At 43.7% G+C, this 23,239-nt stretch overlaps 1 protein-coding gene across 1 annotated transcript in view; it reads right to left on the reverse strand.

Annotated features, from left to right (window-relative positions):
- Positions 1-23,239, reverse strand: part of FAM184B (family with sequence similarity 184 member B) — a 98,375-nt gene that overhangs the window by 42,256 nt on the left and 32,880 nt on the right. Inside the window, exons 8-10 of the mRNA XM_030192189.1 lie at positions 11,047-11,259; positions 9,919-10,072; positions 8,021-8,133 (exon numbers count right to left, since the gene is read on the reverse strand). Of these exons, the coding sequence (XP_030048049.1) occupies positions 8,021-8,133; positions 9,919-10,072; positions 11,047-11,259 (480 nt within the window). The remainder of the gene's footprint in view (positions 1-8,020; positions 8,134-9,918; positions 10,073-11,046; positions 11,260-23,239) is intronic.

Raw genomic sequence — 23,239 nt, forward strand, 5'->3', positions numbered from 1 at the left:
ATAAAAATAGGACTGACTTTCATGTGGTCCTATTTATGCAGTTAATCTGGCTGGTTAAGTTCTGAATATCAGCCCTTAACTAGCCAAGTGCCAACTCCGCCCCCAGAACGCCCCCAAAATAGCTGGTTTTGAGTTCAGTGCTAATAAGTTATTTTCAGCAGCACTAACTAGTTAAGTGTTATTGAAAATTAGCGGTTAGCGCCCTGAACAGGTGATTTAACTGGCCAGGAGCTGTTTCTAGCTTGTTAAATTGTTTTGAATATTGACCCCTCTATTTATTTCTCCTTTCGTGTCAAAATTGATTAGATGGGTTCATTCAATCTGTTTGACTATGGGGCTCATTTTCAAAAAAGAAAAACATTCAAAAAGTGGCATAAGTCTGCATTTGGACATTTTTCTCACAAAAATGTCCAAATCAGTATTTTCGAAACCTATTTTTAGATGTTTTTCTCTAAAGTCCACCAGAAGTGTGTCCAGATCTCAAGGGCGAGTGCCAGGGGCGTGTACAGGGCGGAACTTGGGCATTCCTAAGACTTAGACATTTTTCAGCCATAATGGAACAAAACAAAATCGTCTACGATTACAACTTAGACGTTTTGAGAAAGACCTGTTTTTATTACGAATAAGGCACAAAAAGGTGCCCTAAATAAACAGATGACCACTGGAGGAATCAGGAATGACCTCCCCTTATTCAACCAGTGGTAACTATCCCCCTCCCACCCCACCCCCCAAAAAATTTTGATGAAAAACATTACTTACCAACCTCTATGCCAGCCTTAGATGTTTTACTCAGGTCCATTAGAACAGCATGCAGGTCACTGGAGTAGTCTAGTGGTGGGAGCAGTGCACTGTAGACAAGTGGACCCAGGCCCCTACCTCACCCTACCTATTACACTTGTGGAGGAAACTGTGAGCCCTCCAAAACTCACCAGAAACCCACTATACCCACATAGAGGTGCCCCCTTCACCTGTAAGAGCTATGGTATTGGTGTACAGTTGGGGGTAGTGGGTTTTGGGTGGATTTTGGTGGGCTCAGAACACAAGGTAAGGGAGCAATGGTGAGATGTGTACCTGGGAGCAGTTTCTGAAGTCCACTGCAGTGCCCCCTAGCGTGTCCTATTGCTGTCCTGGGATGTCAAGGGGACCAGTCTACTAAAAATGCTGACTCCTCCTACATCCCAATGGCTTGATTTTGTGCATTTAGCACTTGGACGTTTTTTTTTTAATGGACCGGGAAAAAAAATGTCCAAATCACAAAACATCCACAGTATTTTCGAAAAAAAAAAAATAAAAGATAGATGTTTCTCTTTTTCAAAAATGACCTTCTTCCCTATTTAGATTTTGGACGTTTTTTGTAAAACATCCAAAGTTGGACTTAGACGTCATATCGAAAATGCCCCGCCACGTAACTTTGTAAGTCTAAGTGCTTTGAAAATACACCTCCACATATTCCGTTTTATATCGGTGATATGTGCCTATCACATGGGTTTGAATTAGACCATCCTGCTTATAATCGAACGAGAATAACGCCCAAGTTCCGACCTAAATCGGGAGATGGGCGTTCTTCTCACAAAAACAAATAAAGCGGCATAATCAAAAGCCGAACTTTGGACGCTTTCAACTGCACTCCGTCGCGGATGCGGACAAAGTTGACGGGGGAGTGTCGGAGGCGTGGTGAAGGCGGAACTGGGGCGTGGTTATCACCCGAACAGAGATGGGCGCCCTTCGCCGATAATGGATGCGTTTGTAGCTAGAATTTAGGGCACTTTTCCTGGACCCTGTTTTTTGACGAATAAGGCCCCAAAAAGTGCCCTAAATGACCAGATGACCCCCAGAGGGAGTCGGGGATGACCTCCCCTGACTCCCCCAGTGGTCACTAACCCCCTCCCACCACAACAAATGATGTTTCACAACTTTTTACTTTCACCCTCAAATGTCATACCCTCCTCCCAAGCAGCAGTATGCAGGTCCCTGGAACAGTTGTTAGGGGGTGCAGTGGACGTCAGGCAGGTGGACCCAGGCCCATCCCCCCCCTACCTGTTACAATTGTGCTGCTTAATGCTACTAGTCGTCCAACCCCCCCCCAAACCCCCTGTACCCACATGTAGGTGCCCCCCTTCACCGCTTAGGGCTATAGTACTGGTGTAGACTTGTGGGCAGTGGGTTTTGAGGGGGATTTGGGGGGCTCAACACCCAAGGGAAGGGTGCTATGCACCTGGGAGCTCTTTTACCTTTTTTTTTGTTTTTGTAAAAGTGCCCCCTAGGGTGCCCGGTTGGTGTCCTGGCATGTGAGGGGGACCAGTGCACTATGAATCCTGGCCCCTCCCACGAACAAATGCCTTGCATTTATTCGTTTTTGAGCTGGGCGATTTCATTTTCCATTATCGGTGAAAAGCAAAAACGCCCAGCTCACACCTTGGCGAATAAAGCATGGGCGTCTATTTTTTTTAAAAAATACGGTTCACTCCGCCCCTTCACGGACCCGTTCTCGGAGATTAACGCCCATGGAGATAGGCGTTTCTGGTCGATTATGCCCCTCCATAGGTCCCAATTTCTTAAAAATAAAATGAAACCCTCTATTATGGTATGGAGTGGAAAACTCGCTTCTTAGTAAATGTAATATTGATACTTCTAGGGAATACAGCCTATACCAGTGTTTCCCAAGTTCGAACCTGGGGTACCCCTTGCCAGTCAGATTATCAGGATGTCTACAATGAATATGCATGAAAGAGATTTGCATATAATAGAGGCAGTGCATGCAAATCAAGTTCATGCATATTCATTGTGGGCATCCTGAAAACCTGACTGGCAAGGGGTACCCCAGGACCAGACTTGGGAAACACTGGTCTATACCATTTTTGTTAAGCTATATGCTATATGAAGCAAAAATGCATGGAGCCTCTGAAGCAGATTTCTGGACTTGTGCTATAATGAGACTGAGAATACTGCTGTAAAAGAAGACATTAAGAGCAATTCTATTCAAGGCACCTAAATCTAGGCATCAGTTGTGTATACTGATTAAGGGGCCCTTTTTACTATGATGTGATAGGGCTAACATGTGGTTAGTGCACTCCAACTCGACACTACCGCCTGGGTAGCGCAGGCACCCGGCGGTAATTTCAAAGTTAGCGCGCGCTATTTCCCACGGTATAAAATATTTTTCTAATTTCTATCACAGGGGGCATTCCTGGCAGTAATCAGCAGTGCGGCCACATTAGCACACGCTAGCTGATTACCGCAGTGTTAACTGATTTCTGCATGAGTAGCACATGAGCCCTTACTGCTAGGCCAATGGATGGCGGTAAGGGTTCAAACAGTAGCGTATGGCCATTTGCTGCTCCACTAAAAAAAAAGCCCCTTTCCCCAGCTGCAGTAAAACAAAATGGCCTAGCGCACCAAACTTACATGTTCAGACTACCGCAGGCCACTTTTTACTGCAGCCTCGAAAAAGGGCCCTTAATAGAATAGATGAACTTAAAATTGTGAATGATGTCATGAAATGGTATTTAAGCAGAAATGCGCTAAGTGCTCTTCTTTACAATTACTACTACTACTACTATTTAGCATTTCTATAGCGCTACAAGGCATACGCAGTGCTGCACAAACATAGAAGAAAGACAGTCCCTGCTCAAAGAGCTTACAATCTAATAGACAAAAAATAAATAAAGTAAGCAAATCAAATCAATTAATGTGAACGGGAAGGAAGAGAGGAGGGTAGGTGGAGGCGAGTGGTTACAAGTGGTTACGAGTCAAAAGCAATGTTAAAGAGGTGGGCTTTCAGTCTAGATTTAAAGGTGGCCAAGGATGGGGCAAGACGTAGGGACTCAGGAAGTTTATTCCAGGCGTAGGGTGCAGCGAGACAGAAGGCGCGAAGTCTGGAGTTGGCAGTAGTGGAGAAGGGAACAGATAAGAAGGATTTATCCATGGAGCGGAGTGCACGGGAAGGGGTGTAGGGATGGACGAGTGTGGAGAGATACTGGGGAGCAGCAGAGTGAGTACATTTATAGGTTAGTAGAAGAAGTTTGAACAGGATGCGAAAACGGATCCTTGAGGAGAGGGGTAGTATGAGTAAAGCGACCCTGGCGGAAGATGAGACATGCTAGTCGCATAGGACTAAATTCTATAAATGGTGTCTAAAAAGAAACATGACTACATTTAGATACAACCATTTACACAAACAAAACCTAGGTGTAAATCCCCACACCAAAATTAGGTGCAGATCCCCATTATTTTATAACAACATGCATAAATTATGGGAACGCCGCTGATCCGCCCATGACCCTCCCATGGCTGCGGCCCCTTTTTGGACCCATGGGTAAATTTTAATTACATTCAATTAGCATCAATAATTGCTTATGAAGCCAATTATTGGTGCTAATTTTGACCTATTATTCAATTTTTGCATGTGCAATTTTTATCAACTTTTATAGAATTTAGGGGATAGAGCATGACAGTAAATGGGTTTTACCAGTGGGTGGAGTATGAATATGTCATAGGCTTTCCACCTATCAATACATGCACCTTGGTTATTAGAGCACTATTTTGTGGTTTCATTATAAAAAAACACGAACCACAGAGAGGTTCGATGATTGAGAAGCTTGTCCACCCTTAGAGTCATAAATCACTTGCGTGTAGTCTCGCTTGGGTGAGTTAATACTCTGAGAACTCTCAACTTTCACTTATCAAATTATTTTGCTATTTAGCTGTGAAGTGTCGGATCAATCTTCTATCTATATTTTGACTCCATTCCATAGTTCTCAGGTTCTTTTTTGGTATTTGATGATTTTTACCAGGGATTTATTCTGGGATCATTATTGTTGATCACATTATAAAATAGTACCAGATGTGCACATTGTATGGCACACTTAGGCAAACCAGCTTGTGCCTGCCATTGACCTGGCGTAAGCTGTCATGCCTAAGTTTTGGCATGAATTCTTTGCTATGGTCTTTACGTAAGATAATGTAAGAGATCTATCTGTACCGGAAATGGTTTTCAAGGGTGATGTTGTGGAGGAACTGAAAGAAATCTCGGTGAACCTGGAAGATGTACTGAGCCAAATTGACAAATTAAAGAGTAGCAAATCACCTGGACCGGATGGCATACATCCAAGGGTACTCAAAGAACTCAAGCATGAAATTGTTGATCTACTGTTAGTAATATGTAACCTGTTGCTAAAATCTTCCATAGTACCTGAAGATTGGAGGGTGGCCAATGTGATGCTGATTTTTAAAAAGGGTTCTAGGGGTGATCCAGGAAATTACAGCCCAGTAAGCCTGACGTCGGTGCCAGGCAAAATAGTGGAAACTATTATATAGAATAAAATTAAGGAAAACACAGACAAATATGGTTTAATGGGACAGAGTCAGCATGAGTTCAGCCAGGGGAAGTCTTGCCTCACCAATTTGCTTAATATCTTTGAAGGCATGAATAAACATGTGGATAAAGGTAAGCCAGTTGATGTACTGTATTTAGATTTTCAGAAAGCTTTTGATAAAGTTCCTCATGAGAGACTCCTGAGAAAATTAAAGAGTCATGGGATAGAAGGCAAGGTTCTGGTGTGGATTAGGAATTGGTTATTGAACAGAAAATAGAGAGTAAGGTTAAATGGTCATTTCTCTCAATAGAGGAGGGTGAACAGTGGAGTGCTGGGACTAGTGCTATTTAACATATTTATAAATGATATGGAAATTGGAATGATGAGTGAGGTGATTAAATTTGCAGATGACACAAAACAATTCAAGATTGTTAAAGCATGTGCAGACTGTGAAGACCTTAGGAAATTGGAAGACTGGGCATACAAACGGCAGATGAAATTTAACGTGCACAAATGCAAGGTGATACACATTGGAAAGAATAATCCAAATCATAGTTACCTGATGGTCTAAATCATAGTTACCTGATGCTAGGGTCCACCTTGGGGGTCAGCACTCAAGAAAAAGATTTAGGTGTCGTTGTAGATAATACGCTGAAATCTTCTGCTCAGTGTGCTGCAGCGGCCAAAAAAAGCAAACAGGATGCTAGGAATTATTAGGAAAGGAATGGTGAATAAGACCAAAAATACTATAATGCCTCTGTATAGCTCCATGGTGCAACCGCACCTTGAGTTTTGTGTTCAGTTCTGGTCACTGTATCACAAAAAAGATATAGCGGAATTAGAAAAGGTTCAAAGAAGAGCGACCAAAATGATAAAGGGAATGGAACTCCTCTCATATGAAGAAAGGCTAAAGAGGTTAGGGCTCTTCAGCTTGGAAAAGAGACAGGTGAGGGGAGATATGATTGAGGTCTACAAAATCCTGAGTGGTGTAGAATGAGTAGAAGTAAATCGATTTTTTTACTCGTTCCAAAAGTACAATGACTAGGTGGCACTCAATGAAGTTACATGGAAATACTTTTAAACAAATAGGATGGAATATTTTTTCACTCAATGTATAGTTAAGCTCTGGAAATCTTTGCCGGAGGATGTGGTAACAGTGGTTAGCGTATCTGGGTTTTAAAAAGGTTTGGACAAGTTCCTGGAGGAAAAGTCCATAGACTACTATTGAGACAACAATGGGGAAGCAACTGCTTGCCCTGGGATTTGCAGCATAGAATGTTGCCACTATTTGGATTTCTGCCGGGTACTTGTGACCTGTCTTGGCCACTATTGGAAACAGGATACTGGGCTAGATGGACCATTGGTCTGACCCAGTATTGCTACTCTTATGTTCTTATTTTCTATTTTCTTATGCCAAAAGTGGCTTAGCGCTACTATTCTATAATGGGTTAGTTGCGCCTTAATGCCGTTATAGAATTGGCGCTAACCCCCAGATTCTATATAGCTCAACTAGAGATCTGCACAAAACTCCAGGCATATTCTATAACTGCTTGTGAAACTTAATTGGCTTAACAAGCTAATTAGCATTGAAAACAGCACTTAAACAATAATGAGCACTGATTTGCAATAATTAGAATTTATGCGCACAACTCGCTAAGCATATTCTGTAACGCAATGTGCCTAACTTCTAACATGCACAGGCAGAAAGGGGCATGGTTATGGGCAGGGAAATGGGCATCTTGTGGGCATTCTGAAATTTACGTGCTTAGTTATAGAATATGGCCCTCTCCCCCAGATTCTATATAGTACGCCTAGCGTTCTGTGCCAAAATCCATGTGTACTCTCTAATAATGAGAGTAACTTAATTGGATTAACGAGCCAATCAGCGTTGTTAACAGCACTGAACAAGCAATAATGAACACTAATTGACAATAATTAGAATTTACGCACACAAATCACTAAGTGTATTCTGTAATGCAGAGCACCTAAATTTTAATGCAGGCAGGCAAAAAAGGGCATGGTTATGGGCGTTTCATGGGTGTTTCAAAATTTACACGTACTGTTACAGAATATGGCCCTCCATGCACCTAAATCGACATGCTGGGATTTACGCCACATTTTCAGTGGTGTAAATGGAGGTGGGTAGTTTTAGGAGCTGGGAAATCAACTAAATGTATTCTATATACTGCGCCTAAATCTAGGTGCCACTTAGAGAATACACTTAAGTGGAAATGATTTCCGTGCGGATTTTCTAGGCACCATATATAGAATCTGGTCCTAGTGCTCTTCTTTGTCGCATGTACATCTAAGCGCCATTGTACAGAATTGCTCCATTGTCTTCGTGCAGGTGTCTGGAGGCTCTGCTGTGGCTACCTGGAAGAAACTATCAGCCCAATACTCAGCAGCATTTATCTGGTTTGCAAAAAGACTATTCCAAATTATCCAGACAGAAGTGCTCGCTGCTTTCTAGATAGTGGTGACACTGAATGCAGTATTTGGATATTCGGCACCATTCACTATCCAGATATCAGCGCTGAATATTCGGATTTAATTCAGCCATGGCTGCCAGTGTTTTTAAAAAACACTGACTTCCCTAGTTGAACATTGACCTGGTAATTATTTTCTAGAGGTACAGAATTTCACTGCCCCTCCCCCATAGAATATCGATTTACTTTGTTGAGTTGAAATAACAGTTAAGCATATACCTGTTGCTTTTTTAGTCCTTTGAGATGTTTCAGTTCTTGCAAGAGTTCCTCAATTTGCTTTTTGTGACTTGCACAAGAAATTTTTTGCTCTGAAAGCTCTGCTCTCACGGAATCTAGTAATAAAATCAGAAAATAGGAGTGAAAAATGCAGAGCCTGCAGAGTAACGTGTTATAAATATATCTAGTATGTTTCCATTCATTTTTTTCTTTTTTTGGAATGTGTGAAAGAAATTCAAGTTGAACCTGACACTTCTAATGATATGTAGGGGCTCATTTCAAAACAAAAAAATGTCCAAAAAACATCATAAGTTGGCAGAAGGATGTTTTTCTCTTAAAAGTTTAAAAGATTGTAGATGTTTTGCTTCACAGTTCGTCCAAATTTCAAGGGGGTGTGATGGGGGGTGTTTTGGGTGGGACATGGGTGATCCCAAAAGATCTACGTTTTTCTGCAATAATTGAACAAAATGAAAATGTCTAGGCCAAAATTAAATACTTGTTGGCTAGACCTGTTTCAGTTATAACTAAGTGACCAAAAGGTGCCCTAACTCCCACTGGAGGAATTAAGGCATAACTCTCCCCTTACTCCCCCAGTTCCCCTCCCAGTCCCCTAATGTGACAGTGACAGTACATACCAGGCTCTATGACAGCTTCAGATATGATGCCATTCCTCATAGAGCAGCAAGCAGGTCCCAGGAATAGGCTAGTGGTCAATGCAGTAGATTGTAGAGAAGGGGACCTAGGCCCATATCCCACTCTAACTGGTACACTGGGGGTGGAGCATGTGAGCCCTCCTAAATACACTATATACCTACTGTACCTACATGTTAGTGACACCTGCAAGCTTGAGAGCTATTGTAGTGGTGTACAGCGAGGTACAGTAGGTATTCTTCTACTCCTGGAAGGCTCACCATACAATATAAGGGGGTTATGGTGAGATATGTACCTGGGACCTTTTATAGCACGATGTTAACAGATGAGTTCTGCTAGAAAAATCAGTGCACTCCAGTGTGGTAACATGTCACTGTTACGGCATCAGGCACAAATGTTTTTCTTTCTCCTTTCCTATCTGTGCATGAGTCAATCCCTATTCAGTGAATGGGGAGTGACTCACCACCAAGAAGAGGAAAAAGAAAAAAAACATTTCCTCCCAGAGACTGTTTGGTCATGAGCACCCAGCACAGGGAGGCCCTTGACTACAGAGTCTGCTGTACAGCAGCATCCCTTCACCCATGGATCAAATATACTTACCTGGTCCAGGGAGGAGTCTAGTGGCAATCCTGCTCCTCCTGTTACTGTCTTGGGGAATGTCAGCACCTGACCCTTAGTGATACATCTCGATGCACCAATAGGGTCAGTCTTCCAAACAAGATAAGTATTACATGTCCATGGGAGGTGGAATGCCACAGCACCAGAGCCTTTCTGATCAAGGGCCTCCTTGGCCGGGTGCCCTGGCCAGGGGTACCTGTCTGAGGTTGCTCTTGCTCAGATTGACCCAAGGGAAGGGACATTTTTCCTCTCTCTGGGCCATCAGGGGTGGGGATGGGGTCCAGCTATAGAAGGCCATCCACAGTGAAGTGCTCCCATAATGCATCTTTACTCCAGCCCTGATCTAGAATAAAGATTCAGAACTGAAAAGAGAGTGAAAAACCACACCAAACTCTGGGCACAATTAAGGATTCAACCTTTTCTATGCAGTTTACATGCCTGCCATGCTATCCTTCAGCGCACTGTTTTTTTTTTTAATTTTCTGGTACTAAATATTCTTACCACATTGGAAGTTAAGTTTAGTGCAGGAAAATCAGAAGTAACCTGCTGCGCTAAAGGATAGTGCAGCTTATTACATCTGCACCTCAGCCTCTTAGCCACATTCCAGATGTTGTCCACTCATTGTACTGTACCTAGAGGTAAACTATGTTGTTTTTGAAGGCGCTCGCATTCACGGTGTAGCTCCTGCTTTGCTCTCTTTTCCAAAGCCTGAATTTCTAGCCTGTGGGACTGATGCTCTCTCTTGAAACTTTCATTGCATTCTTTCCTAAACCGTTCTTGAGCCTCCTGCAATGGATGGGAAATGTATTCACACTTATGCACAAGATCTGCATACATGCTACCCACATACTGCAGCAAGCCATTAGTGCAATTAAATTTCTGTACCATTCTGTTACCAGACTAAGCTGCATGGTTGCCAGTTAGCAAATGATAATATTACTGCATTAAGGCAGTTATTTAAAAGTCCTATTTCAAATGTGGATGTGTATAAACCAGCATTTAGATATTTATATCACATGCACATCCAAATCACAAAGATATGCATATTGTAATGCGGCATGGTCAGGGTATGTTTTGGGTGGGATTAAGACAGGACTAAAATATACACAGGGCGTTCCCATTTCAGACAGGGAATACACATTTATATCTCCCAAGATCAACACAGGATTTACATCTGTTCCCAGAGATGTCTAGGTTATATAAAGGTGCCCATGTTGTGCAGCAACTACTGGAGGGGTTAGGGGATGTCCCCCAGTATTTTTGTTTCCCCCTCCCCACCACTCTATCTCCCCACCAAAAGAGATACTAGCAACTGATCCTTTGGGATCTTGCCAGGTATTTATGACCTGGATTGGCCACTGTTGGAAACAGGACGCTGGGCTTGAGGGACCTTTGGTCTGTCCCAGTATAGCAATACTGAAGTACTTACATATGCCTATGATATTAGGCACTGTGATAGCTTGGCATTGATGTGTATGTTTCTGAAATGGCAGACATACATGTGTGTGTTGCCGTGTTGACCCTATTAATATTTTAGATGTTGACAACTGCAAAATGCTGCTGCTGCTTGGAACCAGCACATACTTGTCCATTCCTGTATGACTTTTAGAAAAGGCTTTATGTCAGCAGATCCTTTTCTAAAATGCTAGCGGAAATTGGCACATCTCGACCTGGACATCCTGGTTCTGATCTGAATGTTCTTTCTAAAATCTGCCTTTAAATTTTTTATGACATATCAAACATGGTGATTATTATATTACCTTAAGTTCCTGATTCTTCTTTTTCTCGAGAACCTTCAGAGTCTTTTGATGTGAAGCCTCCAGCTGAGCCTTCATCATTTGGTTTTGTTTAATGTTGTCCTGGAGATCCTGCAGAAGTTTCTCCTTTTCTTTGCTGGACTGCATATCTCGCATTTTCAAAACTTCCTTGTAGTTGTTTGTTTGTTGCTCTAAAGTTTGCTTTAGCAGTGCAATCTGAAAACATGTTATTTGTTAAAAATTATATGGCACATATTGATGAAACAGAACAAAAGTACATGTCATTCTTTTTACCCTTATTTTACTAGAAAGTTTTATTTAAAAAAAAAAAGACATTACTGTAACACCCCACCATACACAACCCCATGCCCCCCCCCCCCCCCCCACACACAACTTAAAAAGAAAAGCCACAGAAATTAGAGTCCTGTGGCAATTCAGAATTCATTAAAAGTGGATGCACAAATGTAAGTAGGTCCTGGAATAAAGAGTGATGTGGAAAGGCTCCAATCCTTAGCTTAACAAGCACTTAAAAGAGATATTCTGTTTCACAGCAATGTGAACCTGCTTGATTTACTTGCTCCTTGGATGGAAATTTTTCAAAAGAGAGAGAACAAAAGAAAAGGTGACAAAAGTATTGTTTTATATCAGCACTCCTTAAAAACATGAGGAAAAGCAGCCTAGCACATTTTTTTTTTTGAAATATCAGTTTTGAAAGTAGTAGAAACATCTTCATGATATGACCTTTCTAAATTGCCTATCTTCCACCAAGCATAGATAGGGGCCCTTTTAATAAGCTGCATTAAGCAGCTAGCACAGGTTTTACCATTCAATAGACATTAACACAGACCCATGCTAACATCTAATGCACTAGCTGCCTGATATTTAAAAGAAAATAGCTGCTAAAATGGCACTTGGGCGGCTAAACGGCATTGAATATTGCCAGGTAGCAACTTAAGGATAGCCAGTTATATCGCATAATATAACCGGCTATCCGCCGATTTTTAAAGGCAGACTGGCCAAGTTTGGTGGTCATATTTGGCCACCACAATAGGTAGAATAATTTTAGCTGATCTGACTTTGAATATCAGCTTGGCCGGTTAAAGTCGGACCGGCCAAAGTTAAACTGGATATTCAATGCCAATCACTGGAAATGGCCCGACATTGAATATCCGGGTTAGCACAGACCATGGGAGACAGCCCGATAATTAATTTATTTGTTTGTTACATTTGTATCCCACATTTTCCCACTATTTGCAGGCTGAATGTGGCTTACATAGTACCATAAAGGCGTTCGCCAAGTTCGGTAGAGAAACAAATACAAGGTGATGTTGTGGTTGAATAAGGTTCATGAGTTTCAGGCATAATGGGGATAGAAGAGAGGAAGGGTTATGTGGTGTCCATTACAAGTTGTGGTTTTGTTGTGTTGCAGAGTTCAGGCACTTATGTTGCAGTGGCGTAGCCAAGGGTGGGCCTGGTTGGGCCAGGCCCGCCCACTTTGGGCTCAGGCCCACCCAGTAGCAGCACACCTATGCTGATTCCCTAGCCCCACCAGCTGAAAACTCCCAACAACTGTCCCTCCTGCATACCTTATAAATAGCAGATGGCATGCAGGTGAACAAGGGGAGACCAAATCACCTGTGGGACAGGAAGGGGTTCTTCTGCCCACTCATCTTAGTTCAGGCCCACCCAAAGTTGGGTGTCTGGCTACGCCCCTGTTGGGTCGGTAGGATATGCCTTTTTAAACAGGTAGGGTTTTAGTGATTTTCTGAAGTTTAGATGGTCGTAGGTTGTTTTCACGGCTTTTGGCAGTGCGTTCCATAGTTGTGTGCTTATATAGGAGAAGCTAGATGCATAAGTTGATTTGTATTTGAGTCCTTTGCAGTTTGGGTAGTGGAGGTTTAGGTATGTTCATGATGATCCGATTGTGTTTCTGGTTGGTAGGTCTATGAGGTCTGTCATGTATCCTGGGGCTTCGCCATAGATAATTTTGTGGACCAGGGTGCAGATTTTGAAGGCAATACGTTCTTTGATTGGGAGTCAATGCAGTTTTTCTCAGAGGGGTTTGGCATTTTCGAATCGTGTTTTACCAAATATCAGCCTGGCTGCTGTGTTTTGGGTGGTCTGGAGTTTCTTTGTAAGTTGTTCTTTACATCCCGCATAAATTTCATTGCAGTAGTCTACATGGCTTAGTACCATTGTTTGTATTAGGTTGCGAAATGTTTCCCTCGGGAAGAATGGTTTCACGCTCTTAAGTTTCCACATTGAGTGGAACATTTTCTTAATTGTGGAGTTCACTTGGCTCTCAAGTGTGAGGTTACGGTCGATTGTAACACCGAGTATTTTCAGGCTGTCCGAGATAGGGAGGGTGTAGTCTGGGGTGTTTATAGTTGTGGGTTTGTGCGTATTGTGTTGAGATGAGAGGATGAGACAATGTGTTTTTTCAGTGTTGAGTTTCAGTTAGAATGCATTTGCCTATGAGGCCATGGTGTTCAAGCTGAGCTTGATTTCGTTGGTGATTTCTGTCAGATCGTGTCTAAAGGGAATGTATATTAGGATGTCATCTGCATAGATGAATGGGTTGAGGCCTTGGTTGGATAAGGACTTGGCTAGTGGGGTCATCATTAAGTTGAAAAGTATTGGTGATCCTTGGGGTACTCCGCAGTCTGCTTTCCACGGCAGTGATATGTTTGAATTTGATTTCACTTGGTATGTTCTGGTGGATAGAAAACCCTTGATCCAGCTAAGTATATTTCCACCAATCCCGAAGTAATCTAGAAGTCTTAGTAATATATTGTGATTTACCATGTCGAATGCGCTCGACATGTCGAATTGGAGGAGAAGTATGCTTTTACTTGTAGCTATTTCCTGCTTGAATTTGGCCAGGAGAGTGATTAGCACAGTTTCAGTGGTATGGTGGGGGCAGAATCCTGATTGTGGTAGTGGACATGACTGGGACAGAGCACAGGAGTGGTCTGCTATGATAGCCAACTTGTGGGTCATTGCTGTGCACTAGCTATCACAATTGCACTTACTGCCACCTCAAGAGGAAGCGATAGATGCGGCTGCACTACTGGCAGTTTGTAGGGAGTCCCAGTCAATTCTCCCACTTTGATCTCCTCTTTCCAATCCCCCAGTCCCCCTCACCTCTGCACCCACTCCATATTGCTACAGGTTTAAAATGGTGTCACTGGCCCCTAGCAGTAGTCTCATGGTATCACTGGCCCACCAGGGCTCACCTTTGGGTAAGACCTAGGGGGTGAGTAGGGGAGTCCAAGGAGTGAGGGAGGATTGAGTTGGGGAAAGATGGGAGGGGCTCTACTTTATGGGAGGAGATTGGCAAAGGATTGGCGGGATTGGGAGAGCTGATCAGGGGCACGGAGGATCGGAAGGGATCGCTGATTGGGAGGTGATTGGGGATATTGCCGGGAAATGATGGTGCCGCTGTGAGTTGCAGTACTGTTACAACTTAGCATCAAGGACGCTTTACATGCCCAGGCCAATAAAGCAAAGGGTCTGGACATGTAACACAGTGCCACTGCATTAACTATCTGCCCTGTATGGTAAATGCAGATGCTGACCACACCCCCTCCATTTACTATACAGACTTTGCACTTACATCATGTTAATTATTGCTGTTACATGTAGTAAGTGCAAAACCCTACTGCACTTTAGTAAAAGTGCCCCTTAGATCAATCCAAAAAAATCTTTTCAATGTTCCACATTGTATCAAACTTCAGGTTGGAAAATACCCTTTGCACTGTCAATCTCATAACTACTGCACTCTTTGGGACTCATGGTGTCACTAGAGCTATAGCTGGAAAGCTGTCATAACTGCTTCAAAGCAAGCTTGAAGGCATGGCTTTTGCACCCTTTAGTGTCCAATGTTCCCGTAATAAGCCATATGGGAACAGATTGATGGGAACATTGGACACTAAATTAAACTTGCTCCCCTTCCCCCCCCCCCCCCCCCCCCCCCCCCCCCCCAGGGAAATGCTAAAACTGCAATTCCAGGCCCATAACGCATAATAATTACATTACAATTAATGTCTATTCTAGGAGGGGGACACCTTGCCAAATTCTGCATTTTGTTTGTTTATCTTGAACATTTGTTAAACATGCAAAACCATACAAAGAAGTACTGCAATCTCCTTCAGGACTGCTTAAGGAGGAAGAAGCTTACTGCTTTTATTACCCTCTTTCTTCAAATAGCCTAGGGACAGACTTGTAACTGTTTGTATGGTGTTTAAAGGTCTAATCAGTAGGATACTCTCCATGGTTTAGAGACAGACACACCAAGGAGGGGAGCAGAGAATGAGACAAGAAGTTTCACACTTTTGGCTCAAGATAGGAGGCTGGAGGGGGGTTGTCTTGTGATGAAGCACAGTTGATCGGTGGCTCTCTGCCTGGGCTCCAAACCCATTTCACTTATTATTGTTAATTACCCCATATCACACTTGTTAGAACCAGATTAATTTGGATGACAGACCCTATTACTATCATGTGAATTTGATAGAAGAAAGAAACGCGGCTTCTGTAGTGTGTGTGGAGAGTTATGCCTATTAAGACCCTGCGGCCTGCACGGCAGAAACAAAGAGAGGCGTCCTCTAAAATGGCAACTGCAACACCCCCCGACACCACCTATGTTTACACAGCAGTGGTAAGAGAACTCACCAGAAACCTCTCCGCAGTCATTGACAATAAGCTGTCTATACTTCAGTCATTGGTGGATGATATTCAGGACAGCCTGGAATGGCAGGGCCAGAGCATATCCCATGTGGAACAGTGTGTGATGCAGCAGGAAGACAGATCGGGCACTCTGGAGGTGCAGATTCGGGAGTTGGAAAGCCAATGTAGGTCATTTCAGGCACTCCTTGAGGACCAAGAAAATAGGGGGTGCCGGAACAACTTAAGGATCATTGGCATCCCAGAATCTGTTATGGATGCGGAGCTATGGCCTTTGGTGGAATCTTGGATACAGGAGGCAGTGGGCCTCAGCACGGGTGTAAAGGTGGAGAGAGTACAACATGAGTTATATAGCAAGGGCCCCTATGAAACTGGCTGTTAAGTGTGGAGAGTTTCAGGGTGGAGGTCTGTTATTGCCTGAACAAAGCCATATGCATATGGTGGTCCTTCCCAAGCTGGGGAGAGACCCAGAAGTTGTAGGCTCGTACAGGCCCATATCTCTTTTGAACCAGGACATGAAACTCTGACTGCAGTACTAGCACAGAGTCTAAGCAGAGTGATCCTAACTCTGATCCACACAGACCAGGTAGGATTTGTGCCAGGTCATTTTGCCTCATCGAATATCCTTAAAGCAATCACTGTCCTAAGGGAAGGCAGAATGCAAAGGGGTGATGACATTCTTGCTAATCTAGATGCGGAAAAGGCTTTTGATAAGGTGACTTGGGAATACCTCTTCTGGGTGGTGTAGCAATGTGGAATAATGGGCTCATATCAGCAATGGGTGGTTAACCTTTATAGGGCTCCCATGGTTCAGCCATTGATTAATAATAAATGAACTGATTCCCCTTACAGAAAGGAATTTGCCAGGGGTGCCCTTTGTCTGCATTGCTGTTTATACTATTAAGAAATTCAACAGTGTTAAAGGAGTTGCAAATAGAAGTACAGGAGTACAGGATTACTATGTTTGCAGATGATATGCTGCTCTTTATCCATAAGAACATAACAGCGTAAAAATAGCCATACTGGGTCAGACCAATGGTTCATCTAGCCCAGTATCCTGCTTCCAGCAGTGGCTAATCCATGCCACAAGCACCTGGCAGAAACCCAGTTAGTAGCAACATTCCATACTACCAATCCCAGAGCAAGCAGTGGATCCCCACATGTCCATCTCAATAACAGACTATGGACTTTTCCTCCAAACCTTTTTTAAACCCAGATAAGATAACCGCTGTTACCACATCCTCCGGCAACGAGTTCTAAAGCTTAACTATCCTCTGAGTGAAAAAAATATTTCCTCTTATTTGTTTTAAAAGTATTTCCATGTAATTTCATTGAGTGTCCCCTGGTCTTTGTACTTTTTGAATGAGTGAAAAATTGGTTCACCTCCACTCAATCTATACCAGTCAGGATTTTATAGACCTCAATCATATTCCCCCTCAGCCGTCTCTTTACCAAGCTGAAGAGCCCTAACCTCTTTAGCCTTTCCTCATATGGGAGCAGCTCCATACCCCTCTATTATTTTGGTTGCTCTTCTTTGAACCTTTCAAATTCTGCTACTGTCACGTCCCTCACCTTGCCAGTACTGGCACTCCCTCTGTCGGTGTAGGCCCGGGGTTTTCTTCACAGCATCTCTGCCCTGCCTCCTTGCTCCTTGGGGATTGGATCCCCATGACTGGTGTTCTGGTTGTCCATCTCTCAGCCCTTAACCTATGGGCTCTCTGCCCCGCCTCCTTGCTCCATGGGGATTGGATCCCAGTGACTGGTGTCCTGGTTGCCCATCTCTCAGCCCTTAACCTATGAGCTCTCCCTTGCCTCCTCTGCTCTTTCCCTAATGGATGCCTGGCTGCTTTCCTTACTCTCCTTCCCAGCTGTTTCCAGTGAATGCCTGATGCCAGCACTATTTCTGTGGAACCCTTCCCTGCCTCAATGCTTCGGCTTCTACTTTGTTAGGTGTTATTTGCTCTGTAGTTCGCTTCTTCTCTACTTTGTCCCTCGTTGCTGACTTTGCCTGTACCTGGATTACTCTATTGCCTGCTGCCTGCCTATTGAATTTGCCTGTACCTGGATCACTCTCTTGCAGTGGCGTAGGAAGGGGGGGGGCGGTCCGCCCCGGGTGCACGCTGCTGGGGGGTGTTGGCTCCGCGCTGGTGCACTGCCCTCTCTGCCCCGGAACAGGTTACTTCCTGTTCCGGGACAGAGAGAGCAGTGAACCAGCGCGGAGCCGACACCCCCCAGCAATGTGCAGTCAGGGCAGATCGGCCCTCCCGCCCGTCCCTCGCCGCAGGTATGCGCTCCGGGGGGGGTGCACTCCAGCGGGAGGAGGGTGTGCCGTGCTGCACCCGGGGGGGGTGAGCAGCGGCGACCCGCCCCGGGTGTCAGCTCCTCTCGCTACGGCTCTGCTCTCTTGCCTGTTGTCTGCCTATTGTCTTTGCCTGTACCTGGATTACTCTCTTGCCTGTTGTCTGCCTATTGACTTTGCCTGTACCTGGATCACTCTCTTGCCTGGTGCCTGCCTGGCCGATACATTCACCACCCCGCTTCCATCTCCGTCTTATAAGTCCTGCAGACTGCCCGCACCTAGGGGGCTCAACCTCTGGGGAACGGCAGTCAGCGCAGGTGAAACCTGGGGTTGTCCGGCTGCCAAGTAGAATCTGGTCCTAGTACCGGGCTCAGCAGCGCTCTACTTGGTACAAGAACTCACAAGTCTGACACCTACATTTTCTTTGAGATACGGTGACCAGAATTGATTAAGCAATTTGGCTCTTTTCAGGCCTTTATCAATTTTTGCAAATCAGAAACAATGCCAGTAACAAATCATGTTATTCTATGACAACTCCAAATTAACCATTGTGTTGGCCTGAAAGGGAATTAAAACATTTGGGAGTATATCTCAGTGCTGATTGGGCAACAGTATACCAATGTAAAGTTGACAACTGGTTAAAATCAAAGAATTTTGTACATGGTAGATCAAGCTACCGCTATCATTATTTGGAAGAGTAGCTTTGGTGAAAATGTTATTACTCCCCAAGATTTTATATCCTTTGCAAATGATACTGATCTGGATATGCAGTCAGGATGAGCAGATGTACTGCTCTATCATAAGATCTTTTGTTTGGAAACCCAAGAAAGCTAGGATTAGCTTTTGGAAGATAACCCAGTGCAGGGAGAGCTAGAGTTATTATATAATGTTGCTACTCTTATGCGATGGATTCACGAGCTCCACTCAAGGGTTTGCAATATGTGCCATTAGGATTGTTTGCCAATTGGACTAAATCATATTATCCACTGGCTTGTTTTGTGGGGGAAAATGGCAAAAAGAGCTGGTAGTAGTTTCTAATCCATGTTTAGACTCCATGACACAGGTATAGACTTGGTGGAGGGGGAAAATAGGTGGTGACAATGGGAACTGGGCATTCGCAGCAACCCAGAGTTTCCCCCAGGGGTGGGGGGGATAAGAGGAAAACTGAACAAGTTGGGAAGGGTATTTATATGGATAACTGTGAGGAGCTAGGAAAAGGTAACTTCCCCACTTATGAAGAGCTAAAAAGGGAATAGAATACACCCACAATGCAGTTTTTCGCATACCTTCAAGTTAAGCATTATTACCAACAAAATCTCAGATGCTCCCTGCAAGGAGATGGTTTTGAAGATAGACATGGCCTTTCTATGCTTCCTAATGTCTTTTAATTCAGTCTTAGTCTTGTACAAGGTGGGGAGAGAGGAGAAGGTGACATCATATTTGGAATCATTAGTTCAGACGTTGTCTAATGATATAAGGGAACAACTAACAGGCAGAGAATTGCAGGAATGTTTCTTGAATGCTGCCAAAAGCTTGAGAAATGTACAGTTACAAGAACTGCAGTTCAAGATACTGTACCGAGCATTCTTAACTAGGTACTAAAGGGCCAAAGTGGGCCTGTGAAAGAGAAAGGAATGTGTAAAGTGCAAATGTAAGAGGCATGCTGGCTCACATGTTGGTTGAATGCAATGAATTGGGATCCTATTGGAGAGGGATTATGGATTCTCTGACCAATATCATTCAACAGACTGTACAATGGACATAGGGTATGTCGCCACCTTGGACAATCAGCACCTGTCTTCAGTACATTGCAAGTTTTTATCCATAGCATTTTTGCTGGCCAAATGAGGGATAAAACGCCTGTGGATGGATGAACCTTCTCTGAACTTGCAGGCCTGGAAAGAGAGTATGAAGGAAATGGTCCAGTGGAAGTTTTACAGGAAGCAACATGATCTGAGAGGTTGTAAAACTGTGTACAGGAGATTTGGCAGGATTGTTTATCTCTGTAACCTCATTTTTGGTCTTTTTGAGGTGAACTAGCAGTGGGTATAGGAGGGAGGGGTTGGGGAGGCTAGAGGGAGGGTGGGTGGGAGGGTTGAACTAAACTAATAATGGGAAACAGGCAATTCAAATTGTTTGAGGGTGGCCTTGTGCCAACTGGCTACCCCAACGGACATGGAAAAGTTGGTCTGTGGGGTTGAAAACAGGGGCAGCAGCCAGACCACCTGGGTTGAGTACCTTTACCTATATGACTTCACCTTGTATCCTAGTTGTGATATTATGCTCGATTTTCATTCATGTTCAAGAACTGACCATGCGTGGCCTGCTGATGGCAAAGTCAACTTGAGGCAAGTGCTGCCAGCTTCCATTTGGAAGAGCGCTGGCTGATTGAAGAGGAGGAACACTTCAGTTGGTGGGGTTTGGGGATTCCCACCAGCTCAGGTATTTAATATTTTGGGTTGGCGGGTGGGTGGGTGGGAATGGGCAGAGAGCGGAACTTGGGGGGGGGGGGGAACGAATTCCATGCCCACCCATCTTGGGCTCAGACCCACCCAAAATCAGCCATCTGGCTATACCTTTGCTTCAAGATTACATTTCAGCTTAGTACCAGTTCTGATCCTGTGTTTGAAAGTCTGTCTGACAGCCATAATAAACCTTTATAGGGTGTCTAGCCTGTATAAGCCACCATAGACCAAACTGCTGGGCCTGTTTACCACTATACTGCAGAAACAGCTGAGCTGGAACTGGAAGTCTGAGGTGGTCTCTGCTCCCGCCTCTTCCATCCTTGTCCTCCCTAATTTTGCAACAGACTGGTGTGGCTGCACTGATTGAAATGAGGAGGACTCAGAGGAAGTGGTACTTATGCACTGAAGTTGTCACGTGTGCTCGTTGTGTTCAGCGTAGTCATGCGTTTGCAGCCTAAGTTGCCCATAATCCCTCCATTAGTGCTACTCACTTATTTCCAGCTGCCAGGGCTATACGGCCTGGTGCAGCTCCTTGGCAGAGATGGGCTGGCACTGCTCTGCAATTCTGCAGGGAAAGCCTCCCCAGAACTAAGTCCTTCTGCCCAGGCTGATGTAGACTCACGCTGTCTGATGCACGCACGGCCAGTAGCATCAGAGGTCACCTGACTATTGGTGCCTGCATGTGGGGACCTCCACGTGCAGCAGAGCAAATTTTCCAGACACTTCCACGTGCAGCCAGGAGGTAGTAGTGCTGCTCATCCGCTGCCTGTGATGGTAGTTTGCCCTCAGTCTCAGAGTCTTCACTGTGTCTGCTCTGTACTCAGATGTATTATGTTTTGCTAAGCAAAGCAATCAGCCCACCACTGAGCCAAGAGAGAGCCGACCAGATACTTGCAGGTACCATTCCCTGGCTTGACCTCTTTAGGGTTGCGGAGGAGGCGGGGGGCAGGGGAGGGGAAGCAGTGGGCCTCTTTTACTTAACCTCACTAGCGATTCCCAGTGCGGCAATGCAGACACAGCCCGTTTCGTCAGCATTGCTGTACAGGAATCGCTAGTGTGGTTTGGTAAAAGGGGCCCTTCATTTATTAAGTTTCTGTTCCATTGCACCTACAAAGATCTAGAATAATTACAAGTTGATAGGTACATAATCACAATACAGTATTGCTTATAAACATACTAGATTCTGTGGTCCAACTTGTAAAGAATACTTTTTACTTTGTAATCAAAAAGTAGTTTTAAGAGCTGTACTTTTTTACTTTTACTTGAATATTTTTTTTGGATAAGATTTTCCACTTTTACTTCACTTCTTTTGAAGCCAGTACTTTTACTTTTTACTTAAGTACTTTTTTTTTCAAAATTTTATTTATAGATTTTCAAAGACATTACAACAATCTCAAATAGCAACAGAGAGTTAACAACCAAGTTGTGCAATGAGGGTGAGGTAGCATAAAAAGCAAATTTAGGACCTTGTTTACTAAGCCGTGCTAGCATTTTAACGCACGCTAACTGTGTAGATGCCCATAATATTCCTATGGGCATCTACACAGCACACGCTAATTTTTAGCATGTGCTAAAAATGCTAGCGTACCTTAGTAAACAGGGCCCTTAAAGTAAAAAAAAAAAAAAAAAAAGGCTACTTAAGTACTTTTAAAAAGTAACGACTCCATCTCTGGACTATTTTAAGCTAAGGTTCACTGACTACCTTTGTAGTCTGAATGAACTCAAACTTCTAGAGAATTTTACACAGCAGAAGGGCAGGCCACAGTCCTCTGATAAACTGGTACAGACAGAGAGCCTTGATCTTTCAGGTCTGACCTGCAGAGACTGTTACTTTCAGTCTTGCTGTATCATCTACTACTTATCATATCTACTACTACTTATCATTTCTATAGCGCTACTAGATGTACGCAGCGCTGTAAACATGAACATGAAGAGACAGTCCCTGCTCGACAGAGCTTACAATCTAATTAGGACAGACAGGACAAACAAGAGATAAGGGAATATTATCTAGTGAAGATGCTGGGCAGTACCTGATTTACGATTAATATAGGACATACCTGGTGGCCACCAGTGGTGGAGCAGCTACCTTGGTTTGCATTGCAAACACAGTGAAAGTTATAGTGATGTCTGTGCGCCATTTTGTCACTACTGACAGTATATGTTTTATATTATATTCTGTAATTAACATTAGATAATATATTTCATGCATTTTAGTAGTCTCTAGGTAACCCTGCTGGGGGCTGTGTTCAAGCAATTGTGTGTTTTATTGGTTTTTCTTCCAAAGTAGTTCCTCACTGTTCCGTTTTTACCTAAATGTTAATTTTGCCACATATACATTCTTTCAAAAATATGCCCCTAAATGTTCTATAATCATTGCACTAATGAATGTGACTAAGTAAAATTGTTAGGGTAGATGGAGAGGAATGTGGGTTATAAATTCCATTAGTATCAAAAATAAGAGGCCAAAATTTCTCATTATCCCTTTTGTACTATTTTAAATGCTTATATTGCAATGCCCAAGCCACATTCTAGAACATACTGTGGCCTTGTTAGACTCTTGTCTTCATTACCACACCCCTGACCTGTTCTTTCTTCTGTGCCATAGGTCCTGGGTTCTAGTCTGCAGCCAATGATGATGATTGTCCTCTTTTCCTATTCTTCATAATTAGCACCAGCGATCATTAGCAACTTTTCCTGCTGTTTATTTTCAGTCTGTGATCTTCTTATTATTTATTCTAACTGTACTTGA

The sequence above is a fragment of the Microcaecilia unicolor genome, chromosome 2, assembly GCF_901765095.1.
Source record: "Microcaecilia unicolor chromosome 2, aMicUni1.1, whole genome shotgun sequence".
NCBI lineage: Eukaryota > Metazoa > Chordata > Amphibia > Gymnophiona > Siphonopidae > Microcaecilia > Microcaecilia unicolor.